Below are 22,081 nucleotides of genomic sequence, written 5' to 3'. Positions count from 1 at the left end.
TGCTTGTGATCTCTGCCAAATAAATAAATAAATACATACATACATAAATAAATAAATAAATAAATAAATAAATAAATAAATATCTTAAAAAAAAAAACATTTATACTTCCATTCTTGGGTAGTTTCTTCCTTCTGTACTGGAAGCTTCTCATCTCCTTTTCTGGATCCTTCTCTTCTGCTCATCACCTAAAATGAGGGTGTCCTGGATCCCCTTCTCTGTTGTAGCTACATCCTCCTCCTGAGCAACCTCTCCTGACCCCACAGTCCTAAGCCACCAGTGCCAGAGATTCCCAAAACTCTCCAGCCCTGTCCTCTGCCTGTCTCTACAGAATCTGTCAAATCACCATCTCCAAATCAATGTCTAACAGAAATCTCAAATTATCATGGCCAGGAGAGAACTCTCCCCTGATCTCCTCCCCATCTAAGGAAATGGAAGCACCATCCACCAAGTTGCTCAAGGCACACACACTCACAAGCATTTTCTGCATATATGGTCTAATTTTATGCTTCCATATGTTCATGCATTTCCCTCTTCCTAGGAGATCCTTTCAGCTCCTTCTCCTCCTCTTTTCACCAAGAACATTCCTATTTATTCTTCAAGAGTCCATTCCAGCATGATCATTCTCAGACAGCCTGATCAATAATTTTCTGGGCCCAGTGCCAAATGGGAATGTGGGTGTAGTCAATCTCCCCACCACACAGCTGGCCACTCCAACCCAAGGGATTGTAAACTCTACACAGGGACACCCTTGGTACCTCAGTTGAGGCAGGGAGAGAGGCCCCACCAAGTTGCCTGTGAAACATGCCTGTGGCACTGCCAGACCAGGGTGGGGACAACTGCCACCTTGTCCCACCCCAAGACGCTGCAGTGCCCAAACCTGACCTTGACCCTCCTTCCTCCTATGCCCTGGTGTCTGCTGGGGTAAAAAGTAATGGCAATATTCAGGCCTTATGGCTTCAGCCAGCTGGGAATGCGTTGCTGAGAACCTCTCCTGAAGAGACAGAAGCAGTGGAAAGTGGAATTGCACTGAGCCAAGGCTTTAAGTCCTTGGCATATACTTCATTGTCCCACTGGACTTCACTTTAAAACTATTAAGGATTTCAGAAGGGGGCCATAAAGTATTACCCCCTGCATGGGCACTTCTGAGACTGGGGCCCTGAGCTATTGGTTGCATGCCCATGAATCTGGTTCTGCTCAATAGGCCTTTGATTTGTATTTAAAAGGCCTGACACATATGCTAACTGGCTGAGCTGGACCTAATTTATGCACCGTCCCTGCTTAGCTCTGCTGCAGTTGCTTCCCTCACTTCCCAGCCAGAACAGCCCAGCAATGGATCACACATGACTGCCACGGCCACTGCCACCACCACTGACTGAGAAGTTTCCATGCAGCTCAACAAGGAGAGGTCACCATATCTGAACACTTGCCAGAAGATACCTGTCTTCTTCAGGGTGGCTGGGAAAGGCTGGGAAACACAGCTGGGAAGTGGGAAAGTTAACACCCTAAGGAAGAAGATTTTAGTAGTGAAAGGCAAAAGATAGAAAGGAGTCAGAGATATTGTCTGTCATTCCTTCCCCAAATGGACTGAAATGCAGTCATTTTATTTGGCCTCTGTAAGACGAGGCACCCCGCTGTATGTTATAAAGCAATGGCTGGCTTGGCATATTTCCTATGGTTTCTCTCCTTCCTTCCTTTCCTCTCTTTCCTTTTCCCCTTACTCTTGCTTCCCTGGGACTATACCTCAACAAAACATTGGCACAAAACTATTCCCTCAGACCGTCTTCTTTGAAAAAGCCAGCATAAGACAACTGGTACCCAAAGTGAGTTAGTAATAATGGCTGGCATGCTATGGCATCAGATTTGCTGATGTTCTCACTTGTGGTTGACTAGGATACAGTGGAGGTTTATGGTGAACTTTGGGATATCAAGTTGCCACTGTAATTGATCAATACAGGGGTAGGATAATTATAGAAATTTCACAGTGGATGACTACATATGATGGCATTGAAATCCTTGATAGGTTCAGTTAATTGTCATTTTAAGGCATACTTTGAAAGTTATAGATGGCTCTGAAGCAGGTGGTAAGACCAGATCATAAATACATCAAGAAAACCAGAGAAGCACCCATGGAGGTAATTGATCAATACAGGGGTAAGATAATTACAGAAATTTCACAGTGGATGACTACATATGATGGCATTGAAATCCTTGATAGGTTCAGTTAATTGTCATTTTAAGGCATACTTTGAAAGTTATAGATGGCTCTGAAGCAGGTGGTAAGACCAGATCATAAATACATCAAGAAAACCAGAGAAGCACCCATGGAGGTAGAACTTGAGGGTGTTAGACCAGGGGAGCAAAAATAAAACTGAACAAAAGAGAATATGTTAAAATGGACAATTCACTCATAACTTGGAATTTAATGTCTAGCAAATCTTAATTATGTCCTAATAAAATGTAATGTCTACCAGTCCTAACAATTTGCTGGGATGATACCTGAAAGCCTGGATTCACAATGGCTAAGTTGAGGTATAGTTGTTGGAACTTCCTTGACAGAGTAATGAGGAAGAGCTCAGAAGTCTCAGGAAAAGGAGAATTTTAGAATAAAGACATGAAAACCTATGACTTGAGTACATTCTCCAAGAGGGCCCACGGGACACTTTTACTGAGAAATGCACCGATGGTGAGAGTGCCAACATCACTGAGAAGCCCACCATTGGCTGCCTTCTTCAGGGCAGTGTTGACAACGTAAGATTCTGGCATAGTACAGGGCTTCTTAATATCAGTCTGGATACTGGGATTCCAGAAAGGCAGAGGTCAGGTAGATATAATTACCATGATGAACAGTATGGCCAAAATGGCAATCAAGGTGCCTTGGCAAAGTAAACTATTATTACAGCTAATTGATAATGGTTTTTCCAAAGGTAATATAGACAAACAACCATCTAGAGCAACAACTGTTGATTTGTAGGACACCACTTAATGTAGTATAGTGTAGGATTACAGGTTAAGCAGTTTAGCATCACCCAGGAACCTATTTGAAATGAAAATTCTCAAGCTCCACTCCAGGTCTACCAATGCAGAAATTCTGGGGATGTGGTTCAACAGTCTATATTTTAGATAGCACTTTAAGTGATTGGCATGCATGCTAAAGTTTAAAAACCATTGCACTTGGGTTTTGCTTCATTTATTTGATCAGAAAGAACTGAAAACTGATGAACATAAGGCTAATGTTAGACACTATGATGGACAGCTGCAATTTCCAGTTACTACATCAAAGTCAGTTCACAGAGCCAGAGCCCATTGGAGGGAAACCTGGGTCTCCAAAACATCACCACAAGCATGGTAAATATTTCTCTAGCCTTTCCTCAACTTTGCCAGAGTAACTGTGCAATGAAGGAAAGGGAATGCCCAGACTTCTTGGGAATAATTAGAATGAGGTCAGAAATGACACTGATATCAGGGAACCCACATCACCACCATCATCCTCCAGTATGCTACCTTATAGATTCTAGGGTGTAGATAGTGTTTGAGCTCAAGGCCATCTCACTGTGAATCCAGTAGGTCCAAGGATGCACCATTGCATTCCTCAAGTCTCTGAATGCCTAATAGGACTATTTACACTTAGAAGTTGGACCTTGGTTTCCTGACCTGTGAATTAAGATGAAATGCATCTTCCTATCTGGCCAACATAGTAAATCAGAAGAAATATCATCTCCTAGGAGGAACTGCAGAAATAATTACCAACAAAGAGATTCAGGGATAGTTATTCACATATCTAGTCATTTCACCTATCTGGCCTCTGCAAGAAAAAAATCATATGGATCATAGTGGATGCCAATGGATTACTATAAACTTAAATGGTAGCCCCAATTGCAGTTTCTGGGCTAGGTATGAATTTTATTGAAGCAAATCAACTCAACCTGTGGCACTTCATTTGCAGCTATTATTTCAAATACTTTATTCCTGATTTTTGTCAATAGATAGGATCCAAAGCAGCTCATCTTTCCATTGTAAGGACAGTAATAAATCTTCACTGTCTTGCTCTAGCTCTGTGTTAATTTTCCTACAGTTGTGGTCTATTCTGTAGTGATCTCAATCATATTGATTTTCCACAGTGCATCACTCTAGCCTTCTACATAGATTGACATTTTACTAATTGGACCTAATAAGGAGAATGGGTCAAGTAATTTGAATGCCCTAATGAAGCACATATGTCACAGAGTAGTCAGTAAGTCCTTAATGATTAAGGGCCTGCAACATCAGTGAAATTTGTAGTGGTCCAGTGATCTGGAACATGAAGGGACATACCCTTTGAAGTAAAGCCTGAAAGCCTGACTGTGGTATACCACGTAACTGTATAATTGGGAGTTGTCCATCATGAGCTTGGTGTTAACATAAACTCCTTCCCGAAAGGTCAAGAACATAGAAACAAACTACTGTATAAAGGAAATAGAAGATTAAGGAAAAGACTCAAACAATCTAGAAGATGCAAAAAAAAAAAAAATAAGACTTGTTGGGCTAGACCATATCATCTCTGTTGCCTTGGTGCCACTTCCTCAGCCCATACCTGTGGCCTCAAGGGATATTCCCTACAACCAACTGAGAAAGAAGATCTTGAATCCAATTAAAAAGCAGTTTGGTATGCTCTATTGGAATTATATAGAAATGGGCCACTGCAACAACACAGTCTCTGTTATGAATGACTGAAAGAATAAGCATTACCGGAAGGAGGCTCCCAACAACTAGGTAAATAGAATGACCTATTCCCTGGGTGTTAGCTTTTCTCCTTGGTCAATCCACTGCTTGTGGTCAGCTGATGAAAAGGGGCCATGGCAGCAGGCTCAGATCCTAGACATGGATCTAAAGGAAGGACTCCAGGAACCAAGGTGTAGAATTAGGATCAGCCCATCTCGCTATCTTTCTCAATGACCCTGTTGCAGAATTTTTTTTGTTTGGTTGGTTGTGGTTTGTTTTTTTGGTTTTTTTTTTTTTTTTGTCTCTACAACTTATATCTGCTGGATTAGAGATCCTGATTCCCAGGGTAGCATTGCTTTCTAGAAAACACTTAAATGTTCCACTGAACTGGAAATTAAACCACTTGGAACTTCTCATGCTAGTGGACAAGCAAGATAAGAATTACGGTTTAATTGACCTTGACTATTACAAGAAGCTAGGGTTGTTGCTACAAAATGGGAGAAATATGAGTACATCTGGACTACAGGACTCACTGAGGCATCTCTTGGTGGTTCTGTGCCCCATGGACACTCAGAACAAATATTGCCTGATCAAAGGAAAACAACCATTCTATCAGGCAAGTAACCTACAGCAGCTGAAATGCTAAGTGAAGGTGAAAGAAACTAGAATGGCTGACAAGTGAAGGAGTTGATAAGTATCAATTATGACCCTGGAACCAACTGTACCAGTGAAGACTATAGTTTGGTTTGCTGATTCCACTCTGAATCTTGCTTAAGGGATTGAAAATGACTACTACCTAGAAGGACTGGCCTTGCATCTCACCACTCATCTCAAGGAAGTAGAAAAGGTATCTTGTCCTCACACAAGGTCTAGGATATTATAAAAGGATGAAAGTAAATCTGATCGGAACAAGGGATGTAGTGTAAGAAACACAAATTATGTATCACCCTAGATCCACTCATCCTTGCACAGGTATCAACCATCTGCAATGTTTCAGCTATTCAAAATATTCCTAGAGTGGTTAAGTTCCAGCCACTGTTGTTGCCATCATGCATTGAGGATCCCATTATGTAGCCTGAACTGACAGAGAGAGACTCCTGCACTGCTAGCCAGAGGCTCTGGCTGCCCCAGTGCCTGCATAACACAACTTGGACACACAGGAAGTTGTAGGGTAGACTTCACTGCACACAAAAAGTAGATGGAAAGGACATCCAGGGATTTATTTTCTACCCTTCCTCCTCTTCAAGGGACTGCTCTGAGATGCAGTCTTTTCATATGGCTTCTCTGGAGACATCCTGCAAATCTAAGCATCTGGTTGATTGTGTCGTGAAACTTTGACCTTCTCAGTAACATGTCTCTTTGAATTTCTCTCCTTCCTTTTCTGCCCCAATTCCCCTCTAATCTCATTCTTTCTTCTCTGAGAATGTATCCCCCCCAACAAAATGTTAATGTGTTAGATTTTGTCATAGGCAATTTTTCTGAGATCCTGAGCTAAGGTGTCAGCTATTTTTGTTTTTAGAAAAAAAGTGAGAAATTCAGGACTCTCAGTTTCCGGTCCAACATGTAAAGAGCTTAAAGTCACCTACTGCATTCCAACAGCAAGTAAAAAGTTGAACAAAAGGAAAAATCAGCAACTCATCTTAGATCTGGCAGAGAAGTGAGGTCACAGGGCAAACTGTTCCCAAAATTGGAGGAACACACAGGTGAACACAGAAAATCACAATTTACCAGAACAGAAACCCATAAGCAGACACCTCCAGGGGAACCAGTGTCAGGGTAGGAAAACCTGAGCTGTACGTGATGAAGATTCAATGTGGACAAATCTGAAAGTTAAAAAGTCTGGAGGAACTCAGTCACAGAAGGGTCCCAGTCTTACCTCCAGGAGCTTACCAGGAATATTTGAGGAAAATCCCCTCAAGATTCCAGCTGTGAAGGGGAAAGAAATCATGTTGAAATATTCCAGAGGTTCTGTTCTTAACAAGGCAGTCCTTTGGACAAACTATTTTACCTGAACTTAACCGGCTAGGCTTTTATTAGAGCCTAACCAATGGGGGGAAGGGAAATACTCAACTCCAGCACCACCCCTGTTCCACCTAAGGGAGGGGAGGAGGAATACTGAGAAGTACTGGTGAAGTTCACTGTCCAGGGGCACTGACTTACCAAAAGCCAGAGACCTAATCATAAGACTATAGAATGACTCCACTACCCACCTACACACTATATCATCATATGACTAAAGACCTATATACTGTAGTTCCTTTTACCCTGTACATGTCCATCTTCCAACCAAAAATTACAAGGCATACTAAAAGGCAAAAAAAAAAAAAAAAAAAAAAAAAAAAAGTCTGAAGAGACATAAAAAAGCATCAGAACCAGAGTGAGATATTACAGGAATGTTGGAATTATTGGAAGAGGAATTTTTTAATGTAATTAATATGCTAATAGCCTTAATGGAAAAAGTAGGCAAAAACAGAATAAGAACATATAAGCAGAGAGATAGAAATTCTAAGAAAGAATCAAACTGGAGATCAAAAAACGCCTTTGATGGGCTCATTGAAGCCCATGTTTTGAGCTTGAAAATGTGACAACAGATACTTCAAAAAGTGAAAAAGAACAAAGATTGAAAACCAAGAACAAAAAAGAGGACAGAATATCCAAACACTGTAGGACAACTACAAAAGGTGTAATGTACACATCATGAAAATATTAGAAGGAAAAGAAAGAGAAAAAAGAACAAAAGAAACATTTGAAACAACGATGATAGAATTTCCCTACATTAAATGTCAGACACTATAGAATCAGAAAGCACAGAGGACACCAAGCAGATAAATGTCAAACAAACAAACAATATACCTATACCTTGGCTTTCAAACTGCAGAAAATCAAATATAAAGGAAAAATCTTGAAAGAAGTCAGAGAGGGAAAAAACACCTTACTTATAAAGGAATAAATATAAGAACTACATCCAATGTCTCCCCAGAAACCATACAAGCAAAAAGAGAGTAGAATAAAATATTTGAAGTGTTAAGTGAGAAAACCTATCAAACTGGAATTCTGTGCCCTATAAAATTATCTTTCAATAGTGAAGAAATAAAGACAATCTCAGACAAAGAAAAATTATATAGGTCAGAAACTCAAATCTACATAAAGAAAAGGAGAGCATCAGAGAATAAGTGAAGATAAAGTAAAAACTTACTTTTCTTATTCTTAGTTCATGTAACAATTGAGTTTGTTCAAATAATAATAGCAATAATGTTTTCAATTATGCATGTTTAAGTGTGTGCGTGTGTGTGTGTGTGTATATATGCTTATGTATGCTTATCTATAAGTTAAATGAATGACAATAATGATACCAGGACAGGAGAATTAGAATTATTTTGCTATTATAAAGTACTCACACTACCTGTGAGTGTTATGTAGTGTTACCTGAAAGTGGATTAGGTGTAAATGGGTATTGCTAACTCTAGGGAAGCCACTAAAAGGAGTAAAAAAGAGAAAATGAAGAGTCCTATAGAATTCTCAGCTAAAACCATGAAAGGTTAAAAAAAAAAAAAAAGGCATGGAAGACAAAAATAGGAAAAAATAGAAGGGCAACAAATAGAAAACAGTAACAAATATGAAAGATATTAATGCAACTATATCAATATTTATTTTAAATGTCAATGATCTAAGTGAACCAATTAAAAGATATTGTCATAGTGGATCCAAAAAAGACTCACCTATATGTTGTCTATAAGAAAATCGACTATAAAAATACATACAGACCTAAGCAAAGGAAAAGAGAAATATATACCATGCTAACACTAATTTTTTAAAAAGCAAGAATAGCTATATTAGTTTCAGATAGACTCAAAGCAAGAAAAGTAATCAGGGATATAATGGACATTATATGTCCATTTGTACCCTCAAGAAGATGTAATAATCCTTAATGTGTTTCACCTAAAAACAGAGTATCAAAATACATGAGGAAAAAAGGAAATAGATCAATGCACTATTATAGTTAGAGATGTTAATATTTCCCTATCAGTAATGGACAGATCCAATAGGCAGAAAATCAATAAGGACATAGCTGAGCTCAACAATACCATAAGTCAATCGGATATAAGTGATGTTTACTGATTACTTCATCCAAGAACAAGAGATTACACATTCTGCTCGAGGCTCACATGAAAATTCATCAAGACAGACAACATTCTGAACCATAAAATACAACTTAATAAGTTTTAAAGAATAAATATCATATATCTGCTATAAACACCACAATGGAATTAAACTAGAATCAATAGTTGGAAAATCCCTAATCCTTGGAAATTAAACACTACACTCCTGAGTAACCTAGAAATCTATATTCATTAAAGAAATTGAACCAATAGGTGCACCTGTGTTGTTCAGTGAGTTAAGCATTTTCCTTTGGCTCAAGTCATGATGCTCAGGATCCTGGATCAAGCCCTATGTCAGGCTCTCTTCTCAGTGGGGATTCTGCTTCTCCTTCTCCCTCCACCACTTTTCCCTCTCATTCTTCTGTCTCTCTCTCCCCCCCACCTCAAATAAATAAATAAATAAATAAATAAGAATCTTGGGGGGAAAAAAAAAGAACTTGAACCAATAATTAATAATCTTCCAAAACAGAACCATGAGGCCCAGATGGGTTCACTAGTGAACCTTTGGCTCAAGTCATGATCCTTAGGTCCTGGATCCTGGGATCAAGCCCTATGTCAGGCTCTCTTCTCAGCAGGGATTCTGCTTCTCATTTTCCCTCTACCCCTCTTCCCTCTCATTCTCTCTCTCTCTCTCTCTTTCTCACTCCCTCCCTCCCTCTCTCAAATAAATCAATAAAAATCTTGAAAAAAAAAGAAATTGAGCCAATAATTAATAACCTTCCAAAACAGAAAGCACGAGGCCCAGTTCACTAGTGAATTCTAACATTTAAGAAGGAAATTATACCAATTCTCTACAATCTCTTCCAGAGGATAGAAACAGAGGGAATACTTCCTAACTCATTCAGCGAGGCCAGTATTACCCTAATACCAAAACCAGACAAGATGCTCAAAAACTACAGACTAATACTCACTTAATATCTCGCATGAACACTGTTGCAAAAATCCTTAATAAAATATTAACAAATATAATCCAGCAATGCAAGAGAAGAATTACACACTATAATCAAGTGGGATGTATGTCAGTTATGCAAGGCTGGTTCAACATTCAAAAATCAATTAATGGGAACACCTGGGTGGCTCAGTGGGTTAAAGCCTCTGCCTTTGGCTTGGGTCATGGTCCCAGGGTCTTGGAATCAAGTCCCACATCGGCTTCTCTGTCTGCCTCTCTGCCTACTTGCGATCTGTCTGTCAAATAAATAAATAATAATAATAAAATAATTTTTAAAATCTTTTTAAAAATGATCAATTAATGTAATCCATCAAATCAACAAGCTGAGAAAAATCACATGGTCCATTCTCACCACTGCTTTTCAATATTGTGTTGGAAGTCCTGGCTATTGAAATAAGACAAGAAAAGGAAAAAGGAAAAGAAAATTAAAAGTACTCAAATAGGAAAGGAAGAAATAAAACTCTTTGTTTTATGACATGATTGTCTATGTTGGAAAAAGTAGAAGAATTGGGGTGGGAGATAAGCCACTTGGAACTAATAAGTGATTACAGTAAGGTTGCAGGATACAAAGTTAATATACAGAAGTTAACTGTTCTCCTTATACCAGGAATGAGCATAAGGAATTTGACATTAAAAATATACTACCATTTACATTAACACCCCCCATAATGAAAAACTTAGGTATAAACCTAACAACACTTGTTGAAGAACTCTCTGTATGAGAAAAACTATAAAACTCTGATGAAAGATATCTAAAGAGGATGAAATAAATGGAGAGATATTATATGTTCATAGAAAGATTCAATATTGCCAAGATGTCAGTTCTTCCCAAATTGATCTATAGATTCACCGTAATCCCAACCAAAACCCCAGAAAGTTATTTAATGGATATTGACAAACTGATTCTAAAGCTTATATGAAAATCCAAAGACCTAGAAAAACCAACTCAATACTGAAGAAAAATAATAATACTTGCAAGGATGTGGAGGAATGAGAACGCTTCTTCATTGCTAGTGGGAATACAAAGTAGTACAGCCATTTTGGAAGGTAAGGTTCAGAAGGATCTTACAAAAGTGAACATACTCTTATCCCACAGGATCTAGTAACCATGCTCCTTGGTATTTACCAAGATGAATTGAAAACTTATGTCTACACAAAAACCTGTACACAGTGGTGCTTAGGTGGTTCAATCAGTTAGGTGTCCAACTCTTGGTTTCAGCTCACGTCATGGTCTCAAGGTGGCAAGACCCAGCCCCTTGTGAGGCTCTACACTCAGTGGGGAGTCTGCTACTCTTTGTCTCCTTCTGCCATTCCCACTGCTCATGCACACATTCTCTCTCTCTCTCTCTCTCTCTCTAAAATAAATAAATCTTAAAGAATAGAAACCTGCACATGGATATTTATGGTAAATTTATTCACAATTGCTGAAACTTGGAAGCAATCAAGATGTCCTTTAGTAGGTGAACCAATAAACTATGATGCATCCAGTCAATGGAATATTTAGCACTAAAAAGAGCTAGCACATCCTGAAAAGACATGAAAGAAATTTAAATGCATATTACTAAGTGAAAGAAGCCAGTGTGAACATGCTATATAGTTCCAAGTATAGGACATTATAAAAAAGGTAAAACTAATGGAGACAGTGAAGAGACAATGGTTTCCAGGGTTTGTGGGGGTATATAGGCAGAACACAAAAGATTTTTAGGGCATTGATACTTTTCTGTATGATACTACAGTGGTGTATACTTACTATACATTCATCAAACCCCAAAAAATATATAATCCCAAGAATGAATTCTAATGCAAACAATGAACTTTGGGTGATAATGATGTGTCAATATGGGTTATAAATTATAATAAATTTACCCAATATAGTGGGTGATGTAAATAGTGGAGGAAGTTGTGTGTATGTGAGAAGGGCATATGAGAAATCTCTGTACCTCTTCCTCAAATTTGCTGTGAATTTAAAACTGCTTAGAAAAAATAACACTTGGAGGGGAGGAAGCATGGTGGTGGAGAAGTAGCAGACTGAAACAGCATTAGGTCCCAGGGTTCAGCTAGATAGTTATCAAATCATTCTGAACACCTACAAACTCAACAGAAGATAGAAGAGCAGCAATTCTAGGAACAGAAAATTGACCACCTTCTGGAAGGTAGGACAGACGGAGAAGTGAATCCAAAGCAATGGGAAGATCATGAGAAGACCATGAAGGGAGGGGCTGAATCCCGGCAAGCAGTGGAGCAGTGGAGTACAAAATCAGAACTTTTAGAAAGCTGCTCCACTGAGGGACATTGCTCCAGAGGCTAAGTGGGAGTGGAGCCCTCATGGGGACAATGTGGTCTAGGACTCAGAAGGTCACAGAAAGACTGGGGATGTCTGAGTGTGGCAGAGCTCCCAGCTGTTGGGGCAGGGAAGCTGGCTACAGAGACAGAGGTGAGGAGTGGATTCTCACCCCGGGGTTACTTTAAACTGTAATCCAAGGCACAACTGGACCACTGCTCTTCAAGCAGGGACCCCACAAGTGACATATCTGGAGAGACCCCCTCCTTCCTCCTCCGGGAGGAGTGGCACAGGAGTGTGCAGCAGAAATCTGTTGGGTTTGGAGACTCCAAATGGGGCCATTCACCAGAGAGAAAAATACTCGGTCACAGGCCAGGTGAGCACAGAATGCCACCGGAGACCAGGAAGATGGAAGGACTGACTGCTTTGCTCCGAGGGCACATTGAGGAGAGGGGCCCCAAGCTCTTGACTCTTCCAGGCTGGAGACTGGGAGGCTGCATTTTCACTCCCATCCTCCAAAGCTCTATAGAAAGCATTCAGGGAACAAAAGCTACAAAGAGTGAACCAGAGCAGATTACTTAGTCTGGCCCCTGGCAAGGGCGGTACAATACCACCTTGGGCAAAAATATTTGAGAATCACTGCAACAGGCCTCTCCCCGCAAAGATCAGGAAGAACATCCAGCCAAGACCAAGTTTACCAATCAACGAGAACTGCGGAACTCCAGAGCTGGGGGAAAGCAATGCATGGAATTCATGGCATTTTCCCCATGATCCTTCAGTCTTGCAAAGTTAAATTTTTTTTAATTTTATTTTTTCTTATTCTGTTTTTTTAACATTTCCTCTTTTCCTCTTTTAACATTTTTAAACTACTTATACTAACAATGCCTTTTTTAAAAAAACCTTTTAAAATTTTCATTGCTATATGCATATTTTATCTCTTCCATGAACTTAACCTTATTTTTTGTATACATATAGGCTTTTTTCTTTTAAAATTTTGGGATACAATTTCTTCTAATAGATCAAAATATACCCTAAATCTAGCACATGGCTTTGTTCTAGTCTCCAGTCTGATCATATTCTCTCCTTTTTTTTTCTTTTTTCCAACCAACTTAACCATTCGTTTTTTAGAATCTTTTTAAAATTTTCATCTTTATAGTCACATTTCATCCCTTCATCACGTTTACTCTTATTTTTATATATACATTAAGTTTCCCTTTCTTTAAAATTTTGGGAAGTAGTTTCTTCTAAGACACCAAAATACACCCAAAATCAAGTGCGTGGCTCTGTTCTATATATATATTCTCCCCCCCCTTTCTTCTCCCCCCCGGTTTTGGGTCTCCTCTGATTTGGTTAGCATATATTTTTCTGGGGTCTTTTCTACCCTTTTAGCATTTTCTCTTTCATATATTCTTATCTGGATAAAATGGCAAGGCAGAAAAACTGACCACACACACACAAAGAACAAGAGGCAGTACTGATGGCTAGGGACCTAATCCATAAGAGACATTAGTAATCTGTCAGAACTCGAGTTCAGAATGATGATACTCAAGGTGCTAGCTGGGCTCAAAAAACCAAAAAAGGCATGGAGGATATTAGTGAAACTCTCTCTGGAGAAATAAAATCCCTTCCTGGAGAAATAAAAGAACTAAAATCTAAACAAGTTGAAATCAAGAAAGCTGTTAATGAGATGCAATTAAAAAAAAATGGAGGCTCTCACTGCTAGGATATATGAGGGAGAAGAGAAAATTAGTGATATAGAAGACCAAATGACAAAGAATAAAGAAGCTGAGCAAAAGAGACAAACAACTACTGGACCATGAGGGGGGAATTCGAGAGATAAGTGATACCATAAGACAAAACAATATTAGAATAATTGGGATTCCAGAAGAAAGAGAGAGGGGGGCAGAAGGTATATTGGGGCAAATTATAGTAGAGAATTTCCCTCATATGGCAAAGAGAACAAGCATCAAAATCCAGGGGGCACAGAGAACCCTTCTCAAAATCAATAAAAATAGGTCCACACCCCATCATCTAATAGTAAAACTTGTAAGTCTTAGTGACAGAGAGAAAATCCTGAAATCAGCCCAGGACAAAAAGTCTGTAAAATACAATGGTAAAAATATTAGATTGGCAGCAGACTCATCCACAGAGACCAGGCAGGACAGAAAGAATTGGCATGATATATTCAGAGCACAAATGAGAAAAAAATGCAGCCAAGAATACTATATCCAGCTAGGCTATCATTGAAAATAGAAGGAGAGATAAAAAGCTTCCAGGACAAACAAAAATTAAAAGAATTTGTAAACACCAAACCAGCCCTACAGGAAATATTGAAAGGGGTCCTCTAAGCAAAGAGAGAGCCTAAAAGTAGTAGACCAGAAAGGAATAGAGACAATATACAGTAATAGTCACCTTACAGGCAATACAATGGCACTAAATTCGTATCTTTCAATAGTTACCCTGAATGTAAATGGGCTAAATGCCCCAATCAATAGGGGCATCAGAACGGATGGGAATCAGAATGGATAAAAAAGCAAAATTCACCAATATGCTGTCTATAAGAAACTCCTTTTAGACCCAAAGACACCTCCAGATTTAAAGTGAGGGGGTGGAAAACAATTTACCATGCTAATGGACATCAAAAGAAAACTGGAATGGCAATCCTTATATCAGATAAGTTAGATTTTAAGCCAAAGACTATAATAAGAGATGAGGAAGGACACTTTATCATACTCAAAGAGTCTGTCCAACAAAATCTAACAATTTTAAATATCTATATCCCTAACATAAGAGCAGCCAACTATATACACCAATTATAACAAAATCAAAGAAACACATCAACTATAATACAATAATAGTAGGGGACTTTAAAAGCCCCCTCACTGAAATGGACAGATCATCCAAGCAAAATATCAACAAGGAAATAAAGGCCTTAAATGACACATTGGACCAGATGGACATCACAGATATATTCAGAACATTCTATCCCAAAGTAACAATACATTCTTCTCTAGTGCACATGGAATATTCTTCTGAATAGATCACATTGTGGGTCACAAATCAGGTCTCAAACAGTACCAAAAGATTGGGATCATTCCTGCATATTTTCAGACCACACTGTTCTGAAGCCAGAACTCAGTCACAAGAGCAAAGCTGGAAAGAACTCAAACACATGGAAGCTAAAGGGAATCCTACTAAAGAATGAATGGGTCAACCAGGAAATTAAAGAAGAATTGAAAAAATTCATGGAAACAAATGATAATGAAAACAATGGTTCAAAATCTGTGGGACACAGAAAACACAGACCTGAGAGTAAATTATATAGTGATACAAGCCTTTTTCAAGAAGGAAGAAAGGTCTCAATAACACACCCTAACCCTACACTAGAGAGCTAGAGAAAGAAAGAAAGAACAGCAAAGAAAGCCTAAATCCAGCAAGAGAAGAGAAATAATAAAGATCAGAACACAAATCAATGAAATAGAAACCAAAAGAACAGTACAACAAATCAATGAAACTAGGAGCTGGTTCTTTGAAAGAATTAGTAAGACTGATAAACCCCCTGGCCACACTTACCAAAAAGAAAAGAGAAAGGACCCAAATAAATAAAATCAGGAATGAAAGAAGAGAGATCACAACCACCACCAAAGAAATACAAACAATTGTAAGAACATATTATGAGCAAGTATATGCCAGCATATTTGACAATCTGGAAGAAATGGATGCATTCCTAGAGACATATAAACTACCAAAACTGAACCAGGAAAAAAACTGAAAACCTGCATTTCTACACACCAACAGCAAGATAGAAGAAAGGGAAATTAAAGAGTCCATCCCATTTACAATCACTCCCAAAACCATAAGATACCTAGGAATAAACCTAACCGAAGAGGCAAAGAATCTGTACTTAGAAAACTATAAAGTACTCATGAAGGAAATTGAGGAAGATACAAAGAAATGGAAGAATGTTCCATGCTCATGGATTGGAAGAACAAATATTGTGAAAATGTCTATGCTACCTAAAGCAATCTACACATTTAATGCAATCCCTACCAAAATCCCATCCAGTTTTTTTCAAAGAAATGGAACAAATAATCCTAAAATTTGTATGGAACCAGAAAAGACCTTGAATAGCCAGGAATATTGAAAAAGAAAGCCAAAGTTGGTGGCATCACAATTCCAGACTTCAAGCTCTATTACAAAGCTGTCATCAAGACAGTATGATACTGGCACAAAAACAGACACATAGATCAATGGAACAGAATAGAGAGCCCAGAAATAGACCCTCAACTCTATGGTCAACTAATCTTCGACAAAGCAGGAAAGGATGTCCAATGGAAAAAAGACAGTCTCTTCAAGAAATTGTGTTGGGAAAATTGGACAGTCACATGCAGAAGAATGAAACTGGACCCATTTCCTTACACCGCACACAAAAATAGACTCCAAATGGATGAAAAGATCTCAATGTGAGACAGGAATCCATCAAAATCCTTAAGGAGAACACAGGCAGCAACCTCTTCAACCTCAGCCACAGCAACTTCTTCCTACAAACACAGCCAAAGGCAAGGGAAGCAAGGGCAGAAATGAACTACTGGGACTTCATCAAGAACAAAAGCTTTTACACAGCAAAGGAAACCGTCAACAAAACCAAAAAACAACTGAAAAAATGATATATATATATATATGCTACTCTTACTCACGGTAAGTGACTAAACAGACACTATATTAAGAGGGAGAGAAAAGGAAGGAAGGGCTGGAAACAAGGAGATAAGAAAATTAAAGGAGAACAAATTCAGGCATCACCATTCAAATGACTTGGAACAAGATTCTGTACCTCTTCCTCCTCCCACGCACACAATAGATGTTAGGCACATGCTTTGCTTTCACTCACATTTTCCTCAAGTTTTCTTATTCACCAGTTTATCAAGTACTTACCCAATACAAATAGATACCAGGCCTGGAGCTAGGAAAAAGGCATAAGGCACAAGCCCTGTCCTCAGAGAAGTCTAAGTCTAGTGGAAGAGACAGACATGTGAACAAATTGATACGCTGAGTGGAATCGAAGCCCCCTTCTCCACGGGCAAATTTGGACAATTCCTACTGGGTTGGGTACAACTAGGGAAGAGAAGATGACAATTAGAAAACGCTCTCTAGAAGAAGGGATCCTCCAGGATACTTCTTGGAAAATGTAGTGAGCAAAGGTGGAAAGTGCATTCTAAGGCAGAGGAGACCAGGGCACCAAATCAAAGATGACATTGTATACAAGGCTATGGAACCTTTTCATACATCATGGGGACCCACTAAAGGGTGTTAAGATGGCTTAATGTAAATATTAAGCAGCTTTACTTCCACCCTCTGAGGATCATGCTACTGCTGCTAGCAACTCTCCCAGCCACCTGCTGCTGCCCAGCCTTGGAATCGTCTACTACAGAATCTCTAAGAAAGGAGCCAAGTGGGAAACGTTGACACTTCCCAGGGCTTACTCTAGTCAGACTGGGGCCTCCCTGCTAGCTCTCAAGAGAAAAGAAAAATTAAAAGACCTTTTAATATATCCTTGAGTTCTGACTTGCTGTGTGATTTCCTCAGGACTGATGAGTCTCTGACCCATCCTCCGAACAAGTGAAACTCTGATCAGGAGTCCAATCCGAACGCTAAAAGCTTGTACTAAAATGTAAGCATCATTGCTTCCCCTTCTTTATTATTAATCTCCAAATATAATCATAGGTCACTCTTTCCTGTTTTCCTAAGTCCTATCAGTAGACAAATACTATTTGTATGGACAACAGATACACATGGTGTCTGGGGGTTGGTCTGATCACCCATCACTTAGCACCAACCATTTATGTCACTTCTAAATCATTCTGAAACACAGATGACACCCAAATGTAAACTCTTGGATTTTTTTCTCAAATAATACTGATCCTATCAAATAAGGCAGCTAAATTCTATCCCTTTGCAAATGAATTTCAACAACTTTACATTGTGTCGATCTTTTTAAAAACAAGCCAAGGTCTAAGGATAGAACTTTGGGGGTTTCGAACCCCCAAGAAGACAAAAATCTCCCAGGTTTAGTAAGGGTCCCTCTTCCTTTCACTATTACACTCCTACCCCAACCAGCATCCCAGGGTTTGTCCACAGAGAGGAAGATCCTCAGCACTAGGGAGAAATTCAGAGTTGCGGACTCAGGATAATCAGGGTCTGATTGCTTTGCTCCCCACTCTTCCCCCCATCCAAAAAACCTTCAGGTGGTCTGATTTGCCAAACACAGCATCTTGGCTGCCCCCATACCCAGGGCAGGATTTGGGAAGCACTATTTTTAAACTAGCAATATTAACACAGAATGCAAAGAAACCCATTACATTTGATTTCTTTTCAAGTCACCTCACAAATATGATCTTTAAAGCATAATGAAAACACTGAGACATAAATTGCTGCTTGAAACTATCCCCTGTAGAAGTTATCTCTTCTTCCGTGAAGATGAAAAGGAAAATAGTTCTGAGCACGCTGGGTCCCTTACTCAGCAATCATCATATGAACTCCAGTTGAAAAAAAAAAAATTCACAAAATGCTTAAAAATCTGCTTTAATTATATTTCCATGAATTCCAAGAAGAACATCATTGCAGTTAATATTACAAAAAAGCAAAGAAGGACATCTGAACATGCAATAAAAAAATGGATTCACAGCGAAAATAACATATGTTGGTACTAAAATATAGTTACTTGGCTCCATGAAGGGAAAAGGTTTCTTCTAATTATCTATTTACTTGGATTTCATTATGAGAAAATATTTTTCTTCTTCTTTTTGGTTTTTTTTTTTTGCTTGACAGCTCTGGGGATGTTTTCAATCTTGTGTTACTATTACTGTTAGTGTCTGACAGAAGTCCCTCATTCTGAAAGCCATTATTTGCAGTCTATAATTTAATCAGAAAATTCAAAAGTACAACAAATAGCTTGGCAACTGTGTTCTTGTTACATACAAAGCCATTAGCAAAAATATGTAACAAAATTTATGTAAAACAATTTTGTCCTTATATACAGAAGTTTGCTTTATGTTCATACCCTCACAGTCTACTCTAAAATGAGAGGGTACGGGGTGTGGGGGGGGGAACTGCTACCAATCTCCTCTGAACTCATTCTGCACAGGGTAGGGAAATCTTAAAAGGCAGGGTAACTATTTTAATCTTCTTTTGACTGAGTTATAAAAATGCATCTGGTCTTCTCAAGGAAGAAGAAAAACTAAGAATGATGATAACGGCTTTAAAATAAAGAATTTATCCCTTTGTCCTTTGTGAAGTTTCTTAATGACCTCAACAATGATAGAGTAAAACCGAGTACATTTATGACTGTGATCTGAGGGCAGAGTAGAGAGCATGGCGGAGAAACAGACAGACATCAGAACCCAAGCTGCTGCTAAGTTTCACAACCAAAGCATGCACATATTTCATACAGAGAGTGTTTACATTCCAGGGGAGAAAGATCATACGCAGAGGGAAATGTCACCCCAATCTATATACAAATGCAGAAACAGGAAGAACACGGGGAGTCAAAGGGAGACCAAATACAGGTTTAAAAATACATTTTTAAAATCATTTCAAAGGCAAGACCATGTTTACTGAAAACTCTGACAATTCTACAGAATACCTTGTAAACATTGAAAATGCAGCTTGATGTAATTCACAGTCTCAAGAGAAAATAAATTTCTGGTTTATCCTCACTGTTGGGCTCGGTCTGCAGAATGGAATGATCCGAGCAAAACGGGTCGCCATAGCCAGGGCGCAAGGTGGCACATGCCCCTTCTGGGATGCCGCGGCCTTCCAAGCCGCCCGCTTTGCTGCTCCGCAGGTAGCCAGCGATGTACGAGCCGGTGGAGTGCCGGTTGCCAGCGGGCAGGGGCGCCGAGGGTTTGTTTCGCAGAACCACTCCTCCGGCGTGGCTGGGGTTGACGACTTTTTGCTTGTTGGCTTCCTGCTTTTCCTTGGCACGGCTGGCAATGTTGCGCACTCTGCTCTGGCTTCTGGATGACAACTTTCGGACCAGTGCCCTGGGGAAATGACTGGCATCTGGCTTGGAATAGAGCACCTGACAGCCCTCTTCCTGGTCGAAAGACACAAGCTTCCGCAGCTGCTCGGTCAGGGCGTCTATGGGCTCTAATGACTTCGTCTTCGTGGTCACGCCCTTCTTGTCTCTAATGCCGGTTGTAACAAAACTCTTACTAATGCACTGGTACTTGCTTTCAAAGTTGCAGGCAATGTCCTCTGATGTTAAGTCCCCCAGACTTTTGGATTTGCAAGGGCTGGGTAGCTTCAGAGCAGGCAGAGGGGGGTGCGTGGGCTGCCTGGGTGCAGGGGCGTGCATGCCTTCATCACTGGACAGGGGCCCACAGGTCTGGTTCACTTTTGTGTCTAAATTTGAACAGTTGTTGTGCAGAAAACCAGCACCCGGGTAGGCTAGACAAGAAATACTTTGATTTTTGACATCTTGAATATTGTTGAGTATTTCAGAGACAGAAGGGGGAAAAGTCTCTTTACGGTAGCCGTTCCTCAAACGTCTTTGAAAATGTTCCACCACATCCTGGCCATACTCTGGTTTTAAGGGAGAAGCAGAGTGACTTGTGTCCTCTCTTCTATATTCATAGGTTGTTATGGACAGGTTTTCTGAGTCTCCGTCCACTTCCACGAGACTGCTCTCTCCAGAATTTAAAGAGAGAGTGGTTTCCGCTATGACCTCTCCCAGTGCCAAGTCGGTGGAAGTGGAGGGGCTATGGTTTTTTAGTGTTTCCCACTCTTTGCCATTGGTGGGACTTTTTGGTAACCAGCAGTGAGAAGTATAGGACCCATGCAGGTCGTTTTCCACAGCCCCTGTCTTGGCCTGACCGGGAAGGATGTCATCTGGCTTGGCTTTGGAGACAGGAGTGCACGTAGTTTCACAGTCCGTGTGTGTTGAGTGTTTGGAGGTCTCAGGACTTGAGAAGGCAATCGGGGCAGGAGACGAGCACAGGAAGGATGATTTGGATTTTCCCATGGAAAAGTCATGCCTGAAGGGCATCTTTTGCTCCAAGGTGGGCAAGGAAGGATGACTTGACGTGACAGTGGTGCTAGGGGGCTGAGAAACAACTGTGAGGTTTGCCTGATCACTGGTCTCCTCAAACTGGCCAATCAGTGCTGAAATAGAACTGCCTGGCTCATTCTCATTGGTTAACGTGACATTGTCAATAAGATGGGAAATTTCACTCTCCTGCTGAATGGCAGTAGAATGCGAGTCAGGTATGTCAGAACAGAGCACAGAGACGTCTGACAAAGAAAAGGACGTTGCAGCTCGGCCCGTAATCCAACTCCCTTCCAAATTCTTAATCTCCAGGCTGCTTTGAGAAAAAATGTTCCCTGACAATGTACTTTTTTCCTCGGCAAAGCCTCCAGCATTCCCATTTGCCTTGGTTTTCACACCACATGGACCTTGTGTTAGGGTAACTGTAGGATCAAGAGCCAAATGCTGCCTTGGGGAGAGGAATCTGCTGGGGCACTCCTGTTCCTGGCCATCACCTGACACATTTGCTTTGGTTCTCCCACCCTTGGGACCTGCCACTCCCAACTGTTCTCCCGTGATTGGCGTGTTGGCAACAGAAATGGTGGAGTCCCCCTGGTTGATGTCTTTGTGGAGGAGGGCGCTAGAGGAAGAGGATAGCTTTTTGTTGAAATTTGGCAAATGTTGGTCTCTTATACTTGCCTTCCCTTTTCTTCTTCCATCCTTATCTTCTGCTGAATGAAACAAACAACATTTTAGGTAATATGTATCACTTTTTGTAGACCCTGCAAACACTCATGTTTGTCTTCAGACAGACAAATGGAGAATGTAAATCTGTTACATCGTGACAAAATATAGTTATGGATTGCAGAGGTTTGCAACAAAGTGTCTGTGTGATGAATAAATGGTAAAATATATTTATAGGAATTTCACTGAAGCTTCCCTTTGAGTATCTATTACATCAGCTAAGGAT

General features: G+C 39.9%; 1 protein-coding gene across 9 annotated transcripts in view; it reads right to left on the bottom strand.

Annotated features, from left to right (window-relative positions):
• Positions 1-18,652: 18,652 nt before the first annotated feature.
• Positions 18,653-22,081, bottom strand: part of PLCH1 (phospholipase C eta 1) — a 91,064-nt gene continuing 87,635 nt past the window's right edge. For 4 of the 9 annotated variants that reach the window (XM_082743237.1, XM_082743238.1, XM_082743241.1 and 1 more), the window contains one exon: positions 18,653-21,842. In XM_082743237.1, coding sequence (XP_082599363.1) covers positions 19,762-21,842 — 2,081 coding nt within the window. In that variant the 3' untranslated portion in view covers positions 18,653-19,761. The remainder of the gene's footprint in view (positions 21,843-22,081) is intronic. The other 5 variants (XM_082743239.1, XM_082743240.1, XM_082743243.1 and 2 more) reach the window with 3 other exon arrangements.

This window comes from Mustela nivalis (assembly GCF_964662115.1).
Source record: "Mustela nivalis genome assembly, chromosome: 1".
NCBI lineage: Eukaryota > Metazoa > Chordata > Mammalia > Carnivora > Mustelidae > Mustela > Mustela nivalis.
The sequence above is the reverse complement of the archived record's forward strand: the minus strand, read 5'-3'. Positions and strand labels throughout refer to the sequence as shown.